Source organism: Vulpes lagopus, chromosome 10 (assembly GCF_018345385.1).
Source record: "Vulpes lagopus strain Blue_001 chromosome 10, ASM1834538v1, whole genome shotgun sequence".
Classification (NCBI taxonomy): domain Eukaryota; kingdom Metazoa; phylum Chordata; class Mammalia; order Carnivora; family Canidae; genus Vulpes; species Vulpes lagopus.
Genome location: NC_054833.1, coordinates 6,675,080 through 6,697,363, shown reverse-complemented (window position 1 = coordinate 6,697,363; position 22,284 = coordinate 6,675,080). Strand labels below are relative to the sequence as shown.

The window sequence follows — 22,284 nt, the reverse complement described above, 5'->3', positions numbered from 1 at the left end:
AGTAGGAGAAAGTTTAGCTGCTACTAAGTTTCCCCCTTTCCTAACAGTTGAAGAAAGACAGTAATTATTAGAATATGATTTTAGAGTTGAGGACAGAAGGTGGGAGTCAGGAATGCTGGTGTAGAGATTCATTTTAGATTGGAAGGAAGCTTAAAGAATTTCAGGTTTTGTAACTATATTTCGTTAGTTTTTAAGGATGTCATTTTCCTTTGCTTGTTCAAGATTTTGATCTTGATAAACAGGTATTAGATTATCATTTGAAGATCTAATCAGATCCTGCTGATTAAAGTATCTCTTACATTTGTTTAAAAGATCAAAAGGTTTGTAATTTCCCTGGAAATACTTTTAAAACCGAGATGAGGGCTCACAATAAGCTGTATTTCACAGCCAAGTCTGGCACAACCTACTGTGTGTGAACCTTTTGTTTCCTGAGCTTTTTGATTTGTTTGTTTGCTTCATTCTACTTCAATATGGAAGAATATGTCTGGCCCATAGCATGATTTTTCTAAGGTTTAAGCTCTGTAAAAGGATTATTGTTTTGTAAAGTTGAAGCCTTGAGGAGTATTGTACTTTGCCAATTGATTAAAAGTAAATAAGAATTAAATTATGTGAATGAAACAGAATATGCTAATGCTTTAATGTCTGAGTCCAAATAGTTTTTGCATATTTAAATTTATTTGTAACCCTAAGAAGCAGAGAGAAACAGAATTCTGAGTCACATAGGCTTTTTTCCTCCCCCATAAAAACAAATGATCAGTGTGGGTGAATTTTTAAAAGTATAACTCTGATTTTTAAATTATTTCAGAACCTGTGATATTTAAAGATGCTCTTTAAAAGAAAAAAAACAGTATATTAAAACTTTTAGTTTTCATTTGCTTTATGTAATTTAGGTATTAAATTTGACGTTTTGTTATGTATTTGAGCCCTTTGAAATATTTTAATTTGTGAAAATTGTTATTTCATCTCTTTGGTTTCTGTAACTTAAAAATATTCTGATGCAATACTCTTTAAAACCTAAGAGTTATACTGCTAAATTGAGCGCCTAACCTGTCTTGCCTTTGAGGTGTTTCCTTCCTTCTTGGCCCATGGCCATAAGACTTGCCATACACAGATCAGTAGGTGTGGTGTGCTGGCTTTATTATTCTATCAGGACAGTGGAGGTTTCTTCAGGATTTCCCATCTTCCTTGGAGTTCCACAGGCATCTCTTTTTGTTTCTGGCTTGCTACAGTCAACCTTCAAAGATCTTTTGTTTTGTGTCGGTTGAAGAAATTGGCTTGGTGTTCTTATTCTTAGACAATTATTTAATTGTTTACATATAACTGCAAGTAACCGGTAAAGGTTTCTATGATGAACTCCTTTATTTTATTGGAAGCTTGTCATGTCGAAATGATTGGTCATTATAATTCCTAGTGATTGAGGAAATTGTTTTTAACCCAAATATCATAAAAAAACTCATTCTTTCTTTTTATTCATATTTTTCCTGTGTATTAAAATATACCTCTCTTTTTTTAAATATAAGGCATAGCAAATTTAATACCTGATATAGTACTTTTATAACATGCTTGAAGAAATAAGCTTTATAGAAATTTTCACTTTCTCAAAATAAAATATTGTTTTGATAACTGCAGATCAGGATGAGTCTGTCTTATACAAAAAATAGTTTAGGACTTAAAAAACATATCACATCAGCAACCCTAATTAACCCCAGGGGAGCAGTTTAGTGAAGAATATTTTGAATTCTTAATGTAATATTTATACTTACTGGCTTATTTTGATTATTATAAATGTTTCCGAATATCACCTTGCTTTATTAAGATGTTTTAGTGAATTTTCATGAGTGACTTTTCCATGGGGGATACATTTCCATCTTTATTAAGTGAGCCAGTAGGAAAATATGATTTAGTTTCCACAGTTAATTTAAGCCAACCTAGCGGCAACACATCTGTTCCATAAAGTTAGGTACACCTGGAACATGATAATGCATAATTATTTCCTTACAGATTTGTTTAGAACAGTCACATTAAACAACCAGTGGCCAACACTTATAATCACTTACTAGGTATAGACACTCTTCTAAGTACTTTACATGTGTTAATTCATTCATGTTATAAATGTTTAAAATACGTTTCCCTTTTCTTCTCCTGTTTTCCTTCACCTTCAGGCTGGTGTCCCTTAACACGTTACTTTTAAGAAATAGCCCAAGTCAGAAATAGTAGTAGTTTTTATTATGATTGTCCACATAATTTATGGAGCTCTACATTAGTTACAGGAATAAAAGAGAGAGGTCAGTCAGGAGACTTGAAGTAGTTTCAGGAGATGATGAGAGCAGATTCTTTGCAAGAGCGCTGATTTGCCCAGAGTGAATGCCCATTATAAGGGGATATCACAGGCGACGGAATGGTAGGGCTCGCTGCATTGAATGTTATCATGGTGCCGCTTGAGAAGCGCTGAGAGAACCTGAGCAGTAGAATTCATGACGTGACTTATCAAATGAGATTACACATTTTGCCCCAGAGCCAGCAGGAAGATGAAAAATGAAATTTGTACACAGATAACTGATTTGGGCTAGGGAATAGAAAAGAAGCTTTAGTCTTAGATTTCCAAGAAATTAAAGAGAGAAGCACATGTTTTAGACAACTAAGTTCTTATACAGGGTGATAAGTACTGGCCGTAACTTTGAATACATATGTTACTTGTATCTCATGTCAGATAATTGACTATTTTACTATTTGCACCTGTATGTAGCTAGGATGTTTGACACATATTTGTTCTAGGGAGTCAGATTGGTATGGAAACAGCATGGAGTTTGCAATTTGGTAGGCCTAAATTTGAATCTCAGCTATTGGATGTCTTGAGTTAGCTACTTACTAGACTTACCCCCCCTCCTCCCCCTGTTTACTGAGATATAATTGACATGTAACTATGTATAAGTTCAAAGTATACAACATGATGATTTGATGTGTGTCTGTATTTTGGAATGCTTGCCACATTAAGTTTAGTTAACTTTACTACACATGGGTAACATTTTTTTCTTGTGAGAAGTTTTAAGATCTAGGTCTCAGAAAGTTTCAAATGTAAGATACAATATTGACAGTTATCATCACCATGCTGTACATTGCATCCCCGGAACTTAATTATCTTATAACTATAACTTTATACCTTTAGATTACCTTCACTCATTTCCTACCCCCACTTCCCATTTCTGGCAGCCACCAGTCTCATCTCTGTTTCTGAGTTTATTTGTAGATTCCACCTATAAATGAGGTCACACACTATTTGTGCTTCTCTGTTTGACTTATTTCATGTAGCATGTAAAACCCTCAGTGTTCATCTATGTTGTTGGAAATGGCAGGATTTCCTTCCTTTTTACAGCTGAATGACATTACATTGTGTATGAATACACACACCACTTGTTTTAGTCACTTATTTATCTGTTGGTGAAACTTCAGTTGTTTCCATGTCTTGGTTATTGTAAATAAAGCAATGACAACAAAGATGCAATATGTGAGATAGTGATTCCCTTTCCTTTGGATATATACTCAAGTGGAATTGCTGAATCAGATGCTTGTATTTTTAACTTTTTGAGGAACCTCCATACTGTTTTTTATTGTGGCTGCACCAGTTTACATCCCCACCCACAGTGTCCAAATGTTTCCTTTCTTTTCTCTATATCCCTGCCAACACTTATCTTTTGTCTTTTTGATGATAGCCTTTCTAACAGGTGTGAAGTGCTATCTCATTGTAGTTCTGATTTACATTTCCTTGATGACTGGTTATGTTGAGCCCCTTTTCATGGACCTGTTGGCCATTTTGGCCATTTTAAATTAGATTTGTTTGTTTTCACTGTTGAGTTCCTTATATATTTTGGATATAAAGCTCTTAATTGGATATTAGAAATTTCTTATGTAATAATAATCAAATATTTGAATTACTTAATATATTACTAATTAGATGTGTGATTTGAAAATATTTTCTTCCAGTCCGTAGGCTGCCTTTTCATTTTGTTGATCACTCCTTTTGCCATGCAGAAGCTTTTTAGTTTGATGTAGTCCTACTTGTTTATTTTTGATTTTGTTGCTGTGCTTTAGGTGTCACATCTGAAAAATCATTGCTAAGACCCATGCCAAGGATGTTTCTTCCTTGATTTTCTTCTAGAGCTTTTACAGGCTTTGGTCTTACATATGAATATTTAATCTATTTCACATTAATTCTTGCAAGTGGTATAAGACAATAGTCCAGTTTCATTCTTTTGCAAGAGAACATCTAGTTTTCTGGCAACATTTACTGAGTTGAATTTCTTTTTTTCCACTGCAGGTTCTTGGCTTTCTCTCCATTGAATTTTCTTGCCTCCTTTGTCAAATATTAGTTGAGTGTATGTGCATAAGTTTATTTCTGGGCTCTTAATTCTCTTCCATTTGTCTATTTGTCTGTTTTTATGCTGCTACAGTACTGTTTTGATCACTGTAACTTTGTAATATTGTGTGAAATCAGGAAATGTGATGCTTCCTAGCTGTGTTCTTCTTTCTCAGGACTGTTTTGGCTATTATTAAGAGTCTTTTGTAGTTCTAGACAAATTGTAAGATTGTTTTCTCGGTTTCTGTAAAAAATGCCATTGGAATCTTGATAGGGATTGCATTGAGTCTTTAGACATCTTTGAGTAGTATGGACATTTTAACAGTATTAAATCTTCCAATCCATGAGCGTGGAATATTTCTCCAATTATTTGTATCTTCTTCAGTTTCTTTTATCATTGTCTTATTATTTTCAGCATTTTTTTTTTTTTTACTTCCTTGGTTAAATTTGTTCCTATATAATTGTTTTTGGTGTTATTATAAATAAGATTTTTTTCTTTATTTCTTTTTCAGATAAAGTGTTAGTGATAGAAATGTTACTTTTTTTGTATGTTAATTGGGTATCATTTAACTTTACTGAATTTATTGATTAGATCGAACAGGTTTTTGGTGGAGTTTTTAGGATTTTTTTTTATGTATAAGATCATATCACCTACAAATATGATTTTACCCTTTCCTCTTTAATTGAGATGCCTTTTATTTCTTTTTCTTGCCTAATTACTCTGCTAAGAATTACATAACTGTGTTGAATAGGAATGGGAAGAGTGGATACCTTTGTCTTGTTTTTGACCTTGGAGGAAAAGCTTTGACCCATTTACCATTGAGTATGTTAGCTGTGGGTTTGTCATGTATGGTCTTTTGTCTTGTAGTATAGTATTCTATACCCAGTTTGTTGAGAGTTCTTATTGTGACTGGATGTTGAATTTTGTCATATAGTTTTTCTGCATCCGTTGAGATAAACATATGATTTAATCCTTAATTCTGTGAATGTGTTGTATCAGAGTTCTTCATTTTTGTGTGTTGAACCATCCTTGTTACTGAGGGATGAATTCCAGTTGATCATGGTGTGTGATTCTTTTAGTATGCTGTTGAATTTGGTTTGCTATTATTCTGTTGAGATTTTTTTGCATCTGTATTCATGATGGATATTCACGTGTAGTATTCTTTTCTTAAAATGTTCTTATCTGGCTTTGATATCAGGATAATATTGACCTTATAAAGTGAATTTTATTTTTTATTTTATTTTTTAAATTTTTTAAATTTTATTTATTTATGATAGGCACACAGTGAGAGAGAGAGAGGCAGAGACATAGGCAGAGGGAGAAGCAGGCTCCATGCACCGGGAGCCTGACGTGGGATTCGATCCCGAGTCTCCAGGATCGCGCCCTGGGCCAAAGGCAGGTGCCACACCGCTGCGCCACCCAGGGATCCCTAAAGTGAATTTTAGAGTGTTCCTTCCTCTACTGCTTTTTGGAAGAGTTTGAACAGGATTGGTATTCGTTCTTTTTTTAAATGTTTTATAAAATTCACCACTGATGAAACCATCTAGTCCTGTGCTTTTCTATGGTGGGATATGATCCAGTCTCTTAACTCATTATTGATCTATTCAGATTTTCTATTTCTTAAGACTTAACCTATGTAGGTTGTAAGTTTCCGTGAATTGGTGCATTTCTTTTAGATTGTCCATTTCTTCTAGATTTCTTCTAGATTGAACTATATGGTATATAGTTGTTCATACTAGTATCTTATCTCTCATATTTCTGTGGTATCAATTGATTATCAGATGTTTTTGAAGTAATTCTTCATCTGTAAAATGGGGATGGTAACAATGAACTCTAGAAGGATGAATGAGAATATAAAACATCCAGAAAAGGGTCTGATACTCAATCAAGGCTAAACAAAAGTGAGTTACTGTCCCATGGAGAGGCCAGCAACAGTTTTCTCTTTTTCATTCTTATGGGATGAATGGAAACTGAAAAAAAGAAGACCTATAACAACTGAGAGACTAGAATTTGTGCTTATAAGAGAGAGGCCACAATCTATGTTTTATCTTAAAAAAAAAAAAAGTAAATTGCTTAGGAAGAAAAGAATGTTAGTTATTTAAATTATGTGGTTGGAAAAACAGTAAAAAAAAATCAATTCAGAATATATGTATTACTTAAGAGTGCCATGCAAAAATAATCAGAAATTAAGCATTGTATACTTGGCCGCAGAGTACAGTGATTCATATGTATCTCATAGTCAGATATTAACAAAATTACACATTGGTCAGGTTCAATTATTAAAAGTTAATTTATTTCTCATTTTGAAATTTTAAAGCATTTGTGTAATGGTGTTTTAAAACCTTGCTGCTTATTATAGCATTTGAATGTATAAAATCTATTTTTTATTTTTCAAAACTAATGTCATTCTCCTTGTTTACTTTTTCTAATATAATCCTAGGGAGTATTCATTAGACTTATTTTAATATATATATATTTTTTTGATTTTAGGAGTGAAAAATGTTAATCTGAAAATTTCTAAGGGTGTGTTTTTTTTAATAAGAATGCTGTGTTACCTATTTATTATCATTTCTAAATAATACAGTATACCTAAGCAACATTAAATTTCTATTTTTACAATGGCCAAGCAATGTCAAATGGTTTAAAAAAACGTAGATCTCGAATTTCTTTTGATTAATCATTGTAAGCTTATAAACTTTATTCCTTACTGATATGATCATTTGAAGATAATACTGTATGATTTGTGTAATCATTTTTGAGTGGTTGAAACTTAAAAGAATTGCGAATGTAAATGTCTGTGCTGGGTGGAAATAAAATTATCAAGTATGGTAGATACTGTTTTTTAAATATTTCTCCTATAAAGTGGCACATTTTACTAAAATAACATCTTATTGTATGTTTTAGGCCTTTTTCCATGTTAAGTGTGTACTATCTCTTTTAAAAATTTGAGCTTTGTTTATTATTATCATTTGAACAGGTGTCTCAATGCATGTACCTACTGCAAAACTAAACATGCCAGAGGAAATTTGGCCAGTTACCCAATTGATGAACTAGTGGAAAGAGCCAAACAGTCTTTTCAAGGTAAGAGTTCTAGAATCATGTGTGATTTTAGTCTTCCTAATAAATCATAATAGTCTTCTAAACACATTTCACTTTAGATACATGCTCCTTTAACTTTCTGAAGAGTTTACAAATATTTCAGCTCATACAGTAGAAATGTTATCAGATTCAGTCAGCCATGTTGTAGTATTCACATTACTCTTCTTTTACCATTCTTCCATTTACTTATGATGTATTTTGAACTTATCACCCATTTCTTTTCATATAAAAGATAAAATATAAAAATGAAATCCATGGCTGTCTGATGTGTGGTAAGACTTTTGTGGACTGAGGGGAATACTTTTTAAGACTTCTATCTCTTTCTTTGGTAATTTTTGGACTTGGAATGTAGAATGAATAAGTGTTTCCAGGAGTCTTAAAAAAGGCAGATTTTACTCTCAGTCAGAAAAGATCAAACCCTCTTTATCTGTAGAACTTTGGACCAGCAAACAGTGGTGCTGGTAGAGAGTACTAATGAGGATGATTCTTTGTGTGGGTAGCCAGCTACTTTTGAATCATCGCTTGCTGGAAAACATGATTTGTATAGGTATTTCTCAGTATATGGTAAGACTTATCTTTAACATGAGTCACAGTTGTGTTGACACATAACTGCTTAAACCATAAACTTCCTCTTTTGTCTTTGTTTATAATGTGTGTATAACATTAGTGTGTCTTTATACCCAACATGATATAATCTATTGTCTCATAATCTTGTGAGTTAATAGTTATTGGCAATGTACCTCTCTTAGCAAGGAACTTGAAGTGCTATTTCAGTACTTGACACCCTGAGAGTGCAAGTAGGAGTTCTGAATGTGCCTCTTTAATCTACGTAAAGCTTTCATCAACGTGATTTTGGAATGCTCTTTATAATAGAGAAAAAAGTACCCTTGATTGATTGATTAACACCCCCTGACAATTTCTTTCTGTTTCTTAGTTTAGTCCCTTCATTCACATTTAACTAGTATTGAACAGGAAATAAAAGGCAACTCATTGACTCTTGCCAGTGTTGGGTTTCAGAGTCTAGTAATGATTGAATCCGAAGAACAGTCTGAGCAGTTGCCTTCTGTACAACATGACTACATTAAGGCATGTTCAGAAAGGGCATACATTTACACAGAAACCTCATCTATTTGAAAAAATGATGCCTTTGCTGGCATTCCAAATAAATTCTAAATTTATTTTTCTATATATCTGTCAGAAAATGGGGATATGAAAACTCTAGGATCTATCCACCAAACACTGCAAATTGGTAGGAGTATGAATTAGTTCTTTTGAAGTAATTCTCCCAACATTATGCATTTCTAACCACAGCTAACTATAACTTTTTTTTTTAATTTTTTTTATTTATTTATGATAGTTACAGAGAGAGAGAGAGAGAGGCAGAGACACAGGCAGAGGGAGAAGCAGGCTCCATGCACCGGGAGCCCGATGTGGGATTCGATCCCGGGTCTCCAGGATCGCGCCCTGGGCCAAAGGCAGCCGCCAAACTGCTGCGCCACCCAGGGATCCCGCTAACTATAACTTTTAAAAATCTTCTCACTTTACCCTGAAAACTTATTTTAAAGATATAAAACTGATACATCACTGGCTAGGAAGTGAACGTAGTCTCTTGGCTCCCTTATATTTATCCTCACCCATAACCTATCCTGACATTTTGATGTGATTGCTTCATGACATAGTATGCACATTTTTTGTATTACATGTGACCTGAGGTAAAAACCAGGAAGGAATAATCACAGTTTTTATAAATGAATCATAGAATTTTTCTAAAGATATCCAACTTAGTTCTCTGGTTTATCTTTAGAAATGCCCTGTGAGCAATATAAGTACAGGGTGTGACTTCTATCAGACTTTGTGTTACTTGACATCATCATGACCAGTGGGTTGGGCCAGTTAATGTTAATATTACAAAGAATATCAGATGTTAGCAGTGATGCAGTGTTTATTCATAGAGAAAGCATTAGAACAGCTTGATTTAGTATTGCTTTCATCATCATGAGTGTGTGTTTGGGGGTGTGTGTATAGGTACATTGCCTTTTTATTCCCAACCATGGAATATAGTCCATGTAACATTTCTTTTTTCTTGTTATCTATATGTGAGAGCTGAAACTGAATACTTTTTTGGACTGATGAGCTCATCTGATTGATACATGCTACTATTACTAAAATACTGAGGTCAGAACTTCCTAGGCAAGCCAGGGTGGTTAGGAAAACTTTCAGGTCATTAGGTATTTGATGCCCTTTGTCATAGGAGGGTTTGAATTTGAAACAGTGCTCTGCTGCTTATCAGCCACGATGGTCTGAAGAAGTACTTGGCCCCTCCAAGCCATGGTCTCGTTACTGTGACATTTGGCACTGTTTGGTGTTAGAATTTGAGATAACTTACAGGAAGTAATTTGCTGTGTTCTTTTATAAAGAAGACATGTTATGTTACTTAACTGAAGGAATTTAAAGTGAATTCAAAAAGTCTAATTTTTAGTGAGAACATTAGAACATCTGTAACAGACATTAATGACTAGAGTCAAGTGACAGATTTTCTTTTGCTGCTAATTATGTTTTAGGAAAAATGTCTCTATAGATAGAAACTATTTGGTGTGATTGCTACCTTTCATTCTCTTAATTTGAGAAAAGCAAATTCACGCTGAAGATGGCCTTAAAATCTTTTTCCACTATAGGAAATACCCGTTGATAATCAAATTTTAAAGGCATCAAGTTAGCTCATTATCTTTTTTTTTCTGTCAAAGACATTTGGTTATTTCTGATCTTATAGATTTTCTGTATGTGAGCTTTAAAATTGTGAAGAATAATTATGAAGGTAAATATAACAGAAGAAATTCTCTGTGATCTCTATGACTTTTGCATAATTATTTCTTCAATAATTCAGGTGTTAGGAATATTCTTTGAGCTAGAACCTGGTCAGTTCTGCACAACACCATTATTAAATGGTCCTGTAATTAATAATAAACATTATGGTTCTTTGAGAGACTAAGGTGAAAACTCTAAATATGCTGCCAGTAAATTTTAGTATTATGAAAGCCACTCAGCCGGTAGACATGAAATTTGCCATCCTGCAAAGTACATTTCCTTTCTTTCTCTTCAAATTTTTGATGACTATGCATCAGAAATACTAAATGATTTTTAAAAACACTGAACCACTTGTAGAATGGGGTTAGAGCCCAGATTGCCTGTCATATGATACGATAAGAGCACAATTTCTTTCTGAATAGCGTATTTATGAAACATTTTATATTCATAAAAATTTATTTCTTAGTAGTATAATGAATGAGGAGACTAAGGGCTGACCCAAAGTCAAGGGAGCATTCAGAAGAAATTCTGAAATAATCACGAAATCATTCTGAATGTACAGTGGATTCCCAAAGCACTAAAAATATACTGACTATACATTCAGCTGCCAAAAAGTGAGAAAGAGAGCTCATTAAATTTTGAATGGATAACATTAAAGTCAAAATTATTTATATTTTTATATAGAAACTTTAGGTTACCGTTTACAAAAAAATATATTTGTATTTAGTTGGTTTCCTAACTTTTTTCTTTTTTTTCCCCTCAACCTGGGCCCCTTGACATTTTCACCTTTTCAACATGTTTATCATTTTTTTTTTAAGATTTTATTTATTTATTCATGAGAAACACACAGAGAGAGAGAAGGAGAGACACAGGTAGAGGGAGAAGCAGGCTCCATGCAAGGAGCCTGATGTGGAACTCGATTCGGGATCTCCTGGATCACGCCCCAAGCCAAAGGTGGCACTAAACCGCTGAGTCCCCCAGGCTGCCCTCCATGTTTATCATTTTTTTGGCCAGTTCTGAATATAAGATTTATCATAACTTGAGCTTCTCCTTTCATTGTTGTAACAGACCGTGGGGAAGCATTCCCCCTTACCTCCTCACCTCTGCTGAGGTTTAGGTTTTAAAAATTCCTGGGCATCGCGGTGTTTGAGGACTGGGGTTTGACATGGTTTCATTTTAGATATCTAGAAAAACATGTCAAGCTGTGACCAGGACTTTGTTGGGGCCAGAATGAATTTACAAGCTAGTGTTTTCTAGGATATTTGTATTGATTTTTCTCTAGCAGCTAATCAATCAGTTTCAGTTGTATAAGTGATGGAGCAAACCTTTTTAAGTGTGCTGGGTGAGTGGTGTGGAAACAACACCTTTCAGTGCTGTCTCTGGAATCAAAATGTAGAGATGATGGATGAGCTGTTTTATAGCGATTGTGTGCTTTTTTAGATCTCATTTGTGTGTTGCTACTTTTTCTCTCCCTCCTAAATGTAAAAAACCCTCACAGGATAAGTGGCATAAACCAGTTATGGAAAGGTAAATAAATTAAGATATATTCAAAGCAGGGAGAAAGTTTCTTGGTTTTGAGTATTAATGTTAAATTTTTTTAAAAAAAATGAATTCTGTATTATTTGAGATTTGCAAAGATACTATCTTCTGTGTGTAAGATTAACTATGAAATGCAACTGGAAAACATTACCCCTAAACTTTTAGGTAGGAAAGGATATGAGCAGTATTTGATTTTTGGATGTATGAACCTAGATTGTTGAAGTTGATAGTTTATATCAAGCTACATTTGACTCATCAGTTTTAGCAGTGATTGCTATATATTGATTTTGATCTGTGATCAGAAAAGAGACCAATAATTACATCCTGTTAATTTATATGGCAGTTATTCAAATGTCTCTTTGACTCTTATCTTTTCATTTGTGCAGTGTTCACATAGAGAAATTTCTTTCTCCTATAGGATTAATAATCTTACATGTTTGTTATACATTGTCAACTTCCAAGGAGGATTTTAGACAGCTTACAGTAAAGGGTTATGCATGTTAACAGACCCTGAAAATAAAAGCTATAAAAAATGTTTATTGTGTTTGCAAAGAGGGAAGATAATTTTACAAACTTGTGAATCCTGGCTCTATAGAAGAATAAAGAAATAACAGTGATACTTACACTTTGATATGAGTGCATAAAAGGAAGTATATAGTTTATAATGAAGTATGTATATGTTTTGAGACTGTAGGCACAAACAAGAATTATTTTCCTAAGAGACATTGAATAATAGAATAAAAATGCTTTTAGCTGGTCATACATAGAAATTCCAGATAGAGTCTCTACACAGCCTCTTCTGCTGATTCTTTAAAAAAAAAAAAAAGTATTTTTTCAAAAAGAATTTTAATAGGAGAGCTAAATAAATGTGATGTGTCTAATACATATAACTTGATAGGAGGACATGATGCCTAAATAGTCATGTGTCAGATATTTGATTTAAGTAAGCTGAGATTAATCATTTTGATTTCAGAGAAAGCTTCTTATGTCTGTCTTTGGTAAAGCAGAGTAAAATTTATCTGGCCTTTGTTCAGATCTCTGAGTTTCTAAGACAGGGGATATTTTCCTTTTGTTTTCTTTTTCTTTCCTTTTTTCTTTTCTTTTTAGCAATAAAGGGAATCCTTTCTCAAATGAAGTTTAAAAACTAAAAGTGGAGCCACCATAGTTGAAGTAGAGTTGAGGTCCTGGCCTCAGGACCTTTAGAATCCAGCCTGAATTGGCCAGCTTAGATTAGTATTTCTTTCTAATTAGTATTTCTTTCTTGCACAGGTTTTTCTGCTATCTGCAAATAGAGCATCCCCATGAAATATTCTATAAGCCAGAGTGGCGTAAGGCAAAGAAGCAATTACCGTTAATTTATATGGAAACAATTTTGAGTATTTTTCAGACCCAAAAAATAACCCCTCTTAGGCTTTACTGATACCTTAGAACAGGCACATCTTGCCAGCAGATACACAAAATAAACAGAGCTAAAGCACAGATGCTCACAGACAGGGTTCTGAGCTGTGGTGGCTCAAGGCTGGGAGGATGAGTGTAGTTTCCTGGGAAGGAGCTTGGATGGGCCACTGGAGCTGCTCAGGGTGTGAGCTGCCTCCTGTCAGGGCTTACTGCAAAACAAATGCTAAATGCTGCTTTCACTTCTCGCCCCCCCCCCCTTTTTTTTTTCTAAAAATGAAAATCCTCTTTGGATTTCTTTCAGTTAGCAGAAGATAGGTAATAATAGGTAACAGTGTAGGTCTTTCATAAAAGCAGAGGCCTAACAGGAACTTAAGAACAACGGGAGACACCTATATTCCTTAATATCCCAGTCCAGTGGGAGATACCTGTGTTCCTTAATACACCTTAATGCAGATACCTGTACTCCTTAATGCACCTTAGTAACATGGCAGACATTTTCTTGAAAATGGCCCTTCTTGAAAGGGCTGGGCAAGTAAGGTTTTTTAGGCTTGGTGGACCTTAAGGCCTCTGTTGCAGCAGTTTATTTCTGCCCTGGTAGCGTGAAAGCAAACGTAGACAATGCATAAATGAATGGATGTGGCTGTGTTTCATTAAAGCTGTATTTGTAACAGGATGAAAGAGTTCGTTGGTCAACTTTGGGGAAAGCTAACAAAATTAGAGAAGACTCTCTATGGCAGAATTTCCTGTTATTTGCAGCATGCTAATATAGGTCATCAATCTGCCAGAGAAGGACATGGTCTTTAGGGCCTAATGTTGATCTAGAATACATCGGTGTTTCTCAGTCTGGCTGTTCATTGTAGTCACTTGGTGGTTATAAAACCCAAACCAGACTTATGTCTGTGTCCCATTCCTGACAGTTGCACCACATTTTCGGTGGACAGGGAGCCCTGCACTTTGTAATATACAGGGGAGTCTGATGTATAGCCGGAGCTGAGAACTAGAGTTGAGAACTGCTAGTTAAGAGAATTTTTGGTTGAAGCTGTAAAATGAACCAAGCCTCTCCACATCAGGTGAGAGGGATCTTGAAGAGGAAACTCTGGTCCTTTAGTAAGGAATGAGCTGACTTAGGGAAGTGGGCGGGACAACACAAGTGTTGTCAATTTGCAGACATCACCCTGAGAGTCAACTGATGGTTTCAGAATGCAAAGGTGCTTATGTAAGTCAAAAGGGGCAATGATTTTTGTTATGCCCAAGGTATCACAAAAGGGTCAGCTGACATTTACCAAGTATTTACTGTTCTGTCCGGGAACTGAAAAGATGAAAAAAACAACACATGGTTCTTGTCATTAAGGAGCTCCTCCTACTTTAGAAGGACAGGATAGCAAGTTGGGCTAATGAAAACTAACGTACCCAGAACCAGGAAGCAGATAACAAAAGTCACTGAGCCTTTAACATGTACAAGCACCTGGATTTCCAAAAAAAATCCACAAATCCTAGATTTGTGGGGTGGTGTCCACAAATCAATACTACCTGGGTTACGTCTCCACCTTCCCTAATTCTGGGTCCCCTTTACTAACCAAACAGGGTTTCTCAGGATCCTTTTCCACAGAGTTGTCACCACTGCCATTGGAATATGCTTAGTATTCTAAGTAGAATCTACCTCCTGTTCTGAATTCTGGGGTTTCTGTGATGCTGGCAGTCTATGAAAGAGAGAAACCAAGCAGTGGTTCCTTCACTGAAGTAACTATTGGAACTATATAGCTATTATTTTTCTACTCATTCAATAAATATTAATTGAACATTTGTCAGAAATAGTTCATGTTTTTGATAATAGGCACATGCTTTAGAAAAGTGAGAATAACAATACATTATTACAATCAGCCTTTGATTACTTATGCCAGTAAGATAGGGAGGCCACTGGATAAAGTTTACTGACAGTGGAACAAACAGCTTATCTTTGTTGTAGGAAACAGAGATGCAGTCCTGAGGCTGTTCAAGCAGAACGGCATTTGTTCATAATTCTCTGGATTTTCCTAGTTCACAGTACACATAATCCAGAGCCCAGAAAACTTGGAGCATCTGGAAATACCTTTTTGTATCCATATATAGGAAATCTAGAATGTCATCAATCCCTTACTGTTATTGAGGAGCTGTATTTTTTCTCATTGTGTTCTACAAAACAGCTTGTAAGTATGTAAGTATAGAAATATACATAAAATAATGAGATTCTGGAAAAACAGATGAGAATAGAAAAGTCGAGTGTTGACGGGGAATTGCAACACTGAAAGTAGGCTGTAGTCACATATGCAGTGTAAACTCCTGAACTTCTTGAAAACTTATTGTACATAAGGGAAAACAAACAAACAAACAAACTCACTCAGCTTGGCATTAGTGTTGTGCCCAAGATTGCGAATCCGAGAAACCATCAAGGAGCCGACATCAATGCAAGCGCACGAGGATTTATTTGCAAGCTCGAGCTTGGGTCCAAGTGTACCCGACACAGTGGAGCAGGGACTTGGACCCCGAGGTTAAGAGGCTTAGCAGTTTGATAGGGGCCAGTGTCCAATGAGATTGTAACACAGAGAAAGTTGCATAGTCATGTTGGTCCACACGCAGGTGGCTAATTGAATTACAATTTACCCTATAGTGACCATTTGAACTAGCCTATCACTCTGGTCAGAATTGGTGCACAGGTTTGGCGGGCAAAAGGCAGGGTTTACATTCTTATGAGCTGGTTTTCGGTAAGGGTGTGCTCAGCGGCTTGACTAGGGTGGGGGCGTGCCTTAAGCAATAAGCAGGTCATGTGGGGGTTATAGAGGAGATGGCAGGTGTAGCACAAAATGGAGTTAGTTCTGCTCTGCTTGTCCAGGGGTTAGGGGATTTTTGTTAAATTCCTTGGGTCCCACATTTAGATTTGAAAGATTTTCAGAGTGAGTTCATATAGAGAAACTGAGTGATATAGCACTTCTCAACAGCATTTCTGTAACACTGAAATTCACATGCTGCTTTCTTAAAGTTGTGTCTTTTGGCATTCTTTGTTGAAACTTGTAGCCAAGTCCTGAAAAGTGTAACACTCTGAAAGCCTTTCGGGGAAGGCTAGAACAATACATCCCAACTAGTTGTGACTCTGCAGGGACCTGGTCCCACTTCTGAACCTTTTGAGCACTGCAAAGGAATCCCACAGTAGAAACTAATAGTGTAGGGGTTTGCACACTCTGGGTTATCCTATGAGAGGATTCCTTGGAGTGCGGGAAGAAAATATTTAAATTTGTGTTTATTTGTATTTTCTCATCCTTTAAATTTTTCTTTTGCATATATTTTATATTGTACATAATACATTAGTACAAAAATGCATGAGTATAATTAATGACATGCATTGATGGGGATGCATTCTTAAGTTTTTTGACTGATTCAAGAAAGTGATTTTTCAAAATGCAGAGACCACTGATTTAGAGGAACACATGGCCCATTTCCAACTACAAATGCACCTCTTACAGCCAGGCATTTGGTTTGAGTAGGGCACCAGAGTTCTTTGCTCTCTGTTATGATCTGAAGATGCCTGTATTCTGTGTTGCTTGAGTGCAAATCCTTTTGCTTTTGAGATCCAATAAACAAATAATGAAGTTTATGTCTTTTGGAGAACACTAAAGTACTTAATGAAGACTCTTGCCATGCATCTCTGCCCAGAGGTGGACTCTTTGTCCTCAATGGCACATTTCCCCTTTCCTTCCATCTGTGGTTTAGGCTGGAAGACTCAGCCAGGAGGGCATGGGGCTGGGCATATGTGGCAGTGTGCATATTGGTTTAATAGGTGCTCAATGAATGTTGAATGAGTTGCTAATCTTGAAATAATGGGGCCTGATGAAGTTCCACATGCGACTTGGAACCTATAGTGAAAATATGGCCTGGAAAAGCTAAATTTTAAAGTGGGCAAGAGATATTGCTTAGTTTCATCTGTTCTTCAGGCACAACTAGGTACTGTGTCTTATAACACAGGCTTGATTTTATGACACCAGATATTCAGTGGTGGTGGCTTTCCAAGATTTGCAACAGAAATAATTTACTTTTGGAAACTATTTCCTGATAGTTAATGGGTGTCTATCATTTCACTAAGTGGGTATATCCCACTTAGGTCCACATATATAGTTACAAATAAACACATATTTACTTTGATTTTTTCTTCTTCTTCTAAACAGAATTCTGCAGAAGAGTTTTTGGGGATGGGGGAGAGAAGTTAACCAAAGGTTTGCTTTTAGTGTCTGAGGCTGATCTGTCTCTAGGATCTTTTGGTGAACTTTAACGGCTGCAAGTTAGTTTTGGAAGGCTGTTTAATGGAATTTTAATAGCCCTGGAAAGATGTGAAAGTGATACTGCTACCTGGTGGTTTGTAAACCTGACCTTTGTGAGATGTTTTCTGGGCAAAAGTACGACTTTGTGATGCCAGCAGCTTTTATTGATTCCACGGAGTCTGCAGTTTTCTACCACTGGCTGTCAATTCATCTCAGCTGAAAAATTATTAAATCTCTCCTCCTGCTTGTGTGGATATTAAATTGCAGTAAACATACTTGCACAATGTCAGGTATGGCAAGCAAAATTTTCTGCATGAAAAAAAATATTTGTTAGTAGGACCTTGGCTGTTCTTCAGAGGTTATAAATTTCTGTGCTTCTTTTTATTTGTTGCTCTCTGTTATATATTTTTTTTTATTTCTCTTGGTAAGTTCCAACACATTTCTTGTTATTTGTAATGTAAGAAAGAAAAAGTTTGATTTAGGTTGCTGCCTTTAAAAAATAAGCCCCTTTAGTTCATCATTTCTGATGTCAAGAAACGAAAGATGAGAACATGGGGGAAGAGGGTTTAACCTGTGAAAATGTAATTGGCAAAGAATGAACAAGATCTGATGAAAAGAATGAATTGAATGAATAAGGGATAGAACGAATGCTTCGATGACCATCCACTCCACATAGATCTTTCTGATTTGTTCAATTTTAGTTAAGGAAAGTGAATGATGCTGTAGTAATAATCATCTATAGAAGTGAATCTTAAGCTTTACTGTCTCTGTGAATAATCCCTGGACCTTTGGGGTTTATATTTAAGGTTGTACTTTCTCTCCCTTTCTCTCTGCTCCTCCCCTCTTTTCTTGCACTCTCTCTAAAATAAAGCTTTAAAAAAAGGGGTGGGGGGCTGGGTACCCAGGTAGCTTAGTTGGTTAAGCATCAACTCTTGATTTCAGCTCAAGTCATGATCTTAGAGTTCTGAGATCAAGCCCAGCATTGAGCTCTGTTCAGGGAGGAGTCCACTTGAGATTCTGTCTCTATCTCTGCCCCACCCCTCACTTACACTGCCTCTGTCTCTAAAATAAATAAATAAATCTTTAAAGAAAAATGGCAGACATGTGGCCAGATTCCCAATTCTGTAGGTCTGCCGTTGGACCAGGGATTGTATTTTCAAACCAATCACTACACATGACTCAGATGCATGAGGACTACTTCTAGAAACTTTTGTCTAGAAAACTTTATTTATTAAATAAATACACTGATCAAAATATTCAGTGGAAATGAAGAAGAAACATACCATTGATGTGAGGCAATAAACTAAAAATCTGCATCTCTTTTTCCTACATAATAGATGAAGTGTGTACACTGTTCCTTTCCTGCCACACCTGGCCTTTTATCAGATTGCTGTGTGGAGTTAAAATACAGGTTCTAGGCTTTACCTCAAAAGATTCTGATTCCGTGAGCTAGCCTAAAGCTAGCTACAATGCTGCACAGGTTTGGGAATCACCAGCCTAGATTTTTTTTTTTTTTTTTGTAGTCTGATTTTTTTGATGGATAAATTTGTATTGATTTTTCTTTCTTTCTTCTTTTTTATTTTTTTCTTTCTTTAATCACTTTTGGTGCTCAGTTTGAATTAAGCCTTTCAAAGCAGAATATCATACTATTATAATTAGAAGCACAAAGGGGCATTTAATTCTCAAACATATTTTATGAAACAAATACATGTATATTGTGGAAATAATTCCCTACTGTGAATCAACATAATTGAAGTAATTAACTAGCTAATTTATTTTTATAGATATAGAAAGAACACGTACATTTGTGTAGTGTGTAAAATATCTTTATTTCCTTGAGATGAGGTAGGCCATTGTTTATTTTTCTTTATTTGAGAAGAATGATTTAAGAAATGCTAAATCTATATGGTAGCTGAAATCCACATTTCTCTAGTTTGGAAAGCACTTAATTTTGATATATTTGTATGATGGAGAATTACACAGTTTTGAGTATTAGTGTTTCCAAAGTTTATAATAACCTGGAAAGTGTTGTTTCATAATTGGGTTAAAAAACATGCTGTAAACCACCTATACTGTACAATCATAACTATTTTTGATAAGTAAGCAAGTAAGTACAGAAAAAGGAGAAATTAAGCAAATATGTTGCAGGGACAAAGAGCATATTAAAATTTTTTCTGCTTTTAACTAAGGAATTGATCCCATTTACAGTTGCAACCAAAAACCATAAGATAGCTAGGAATAAACCTAACCAAAGAGGTAAAGGATCTGTACTCTAAAAACTATAGAACACTTATGAAAGGAATTGAGGAGGAAATATGGATTAGAAAAATAAGTATTGTTAAAATATCTGTCCTGCCTAGAATAATATACACATTTAATGTAATCCCTATCAAAATACCATCGATATTTATCAGAGTGGGAACAAATAATCCTAAAATTTGCATGGAACCAGAAAAGATCCCTGGCAGCCAGAGGAATGTTGAGAAAGACAACCAAAGTTGATGGCATCACCATAGGAGGTCCAGCTACCCTACTGGTAGTATCTCATGAGCAGAGAGATGTGTGGCCAGCCCACACATCCTCTGGCTTCCCCACTGAGACCCCAGACCTGTGAATAAGGAAGCATGTGGAATGTTTCAGCTACTACATTGATTAAGAGAACTGCCTAGCTGAGCCTAGCCCAGATTGCAGAATTGTAATATTAAAATTAATGGTTTAAACCACTAACTTTTAGTGCAGTGTGTTGTACAGGCATAAGTATATTGTGTTAGATATTTGTAAGAATATATTTTAATATAAAATTTCATAATATCTTTATTATATTTATAACACCTTTTAAGATTAGCCAAATATATCCAATATTGCTTCTCATTAAATTAAATATGGTGGTAATAATAGGATCACGGTTTAAACTATTACTGGCATATTACTAGGAACTGTGAAACACAGAATTAAAAATCACAGAGCTTTGATAGCTTATAGTCCACAGTCTAATATGTGAGCCATTCTATCCCTGGATGATAAGACCAGTGACTCAGGTAATCCTAAGGTACTACGTGACATTTTGGTTAAGAACAGAAGAGGTTAACTGCTGTAGCTCATTAGCTCTGAGGCCTTAAGAAAACTGTTTGCTTTACTTTTTCTCAGCCTCAATTTTTCCTATCTGATTAATAGGAGAAAAGCATACTTATTAGCTCATCAGCACAAGTTAATGTAATGCTAAGTCTATGATACTTTGAGAATACTTAGTAAATGATTGCCAATATCATATTGTTCTTGACCATAGAATAAAAGAGCAAGAAGGAGGAAGAAGAACAGGAGAAAATAAGTCAGTGCCTAAGAAAATGCTCTGCCACTATAGTTTACTTTTTTACCCCACCCTCTGTCACATGTCTGTGCCTGGGCCGCATTCAGAAGAACACTGGACTCCTCACATCTCGAACTGTACATACATCACTTAGGGATTCTGTTAGGCCAAAGGTTTTGTCCCTGTAGGTCTTGGGTGGGGCCTGAGACAGTATTTTAAGCTCCCAGGTGATGCTGGTGTTACAGGTGCTTAGATCGCACTGAGTATAAAGGACCTTTGGAATGACAGATTATTCATGACGTTTTGCATTTTGGTCTTAAATCTCCTCTTCAGCCACCAACTCTCTGCATTCTGTAACACATTATTTGTTCTTTAGTCATGTATATATTTTCTTCATAGGTCCATGGCAGAGCTTGCCAGGCTCAGTTACAGTGATTTGTTTTTTTGTTTTGTTTTGTTTTTTTAGATTGTATTTATTTATTTATTCATGATAGACGGAGAGAGAGAGAGAGAGTGAGAGAGAGAGAGAGAGAGAGAGAGAGAGGCAGAGACACAGGCAGAGGGAGAAGCAGGCTCCACGCAGGGAGCCCGATGTGGGACCCAATCCCAGGACTCCAGGATTGCCTCCTGAACCAAAGGGAGGCGCTAAACCACTGAGCCACCCAGGGATCCCCAGTTACAGTGATTTGTTTCAGTGTTTTGTCTTCTACTTTCCCTCCTATGTGAGAAGGACTGCCTGAGTCTTACTTATTTTTACATGACAGTTCATGTGCAGTAACTGTGTTTTGCATGCACACACGCACTTATGATTGTTATTACTATAGACTGGAAGCTTTGTGTTCCACCTTTTACCAAGCTGAAGTAGTGAATGCTCTCAGAATGAGCCTATTTGAACATTTGGCCATGGGTCCTGGGGTTTGAAGGACTCATCAGCCAGTGCCCTTGATTGGTAATGAGAGAAAGATGGATTGTTCATAGATGTGAGATACTTTAGAGAGGATAATGTGAATTGGGCACAGTTAAAATTATTCTTTTTTGGTGAATATTCATGTATACCCATACTATACTATATTAGCAAATAATGGCAAACTAGATATTTAAAATAAAATAAAATGAATGCTTTACATAAGAAACGTTGAAGAAAAGTGGAACCAAAAAGATAATACCTGTTTTCTTTGAAAAAGTGGGTTGCTGCATATTGTATACAAGTGAATTCATTTCTGTTTTTGCATCTAGTTTACTCTGGTTACATCTAGGCTCTGTTTTTCAGACTTAAGATAATTTGTATGTAACAGTCTGACCTGCATTTACAGTTGTACTGACTTGAAGATAGAATTTACTACGTAATTAGTTTTAGTAAAAAGCAGATGGGGGTGTGTGTAGGAGAAACTTGGCACTATGTTAAGTAGAGAAGAAATTGAATAGATTTTTAAGATGATTTCTTTCAGTGTCTTAGTGTAGCATTTGAATATTTCTAGCAATATGATTTCTG

General features: G+C 35.6%; 1 protein-coding gene across 4 annotated transcripts in view; it reads left to right on the top strand.

The window, feature by feature from the left end:
* CDKAL1 (CDK5 regulatory subunit associated protein 1 like 1) overlaps window positions 1-22,284 on the top strand; it is a 647,296-nt gene that overhangs the window by 294,373 nt on the left and 330,639 nt on the right. For all 4 annotated transcript variants that reach the window (XM_041769778.1, XM_041769777.1, XM_041769775.1 and 1 more), the window contains one exon: window positions 7,333-7,436. In XM_041769778.1, the coding sequence (XP_041625712.1) occupies window positions 7,333-7,436 (104 nt within the window). The remainder of the gene's footprint in view (window positions 1-7,332; window positions 7,437-22,284) is intronic.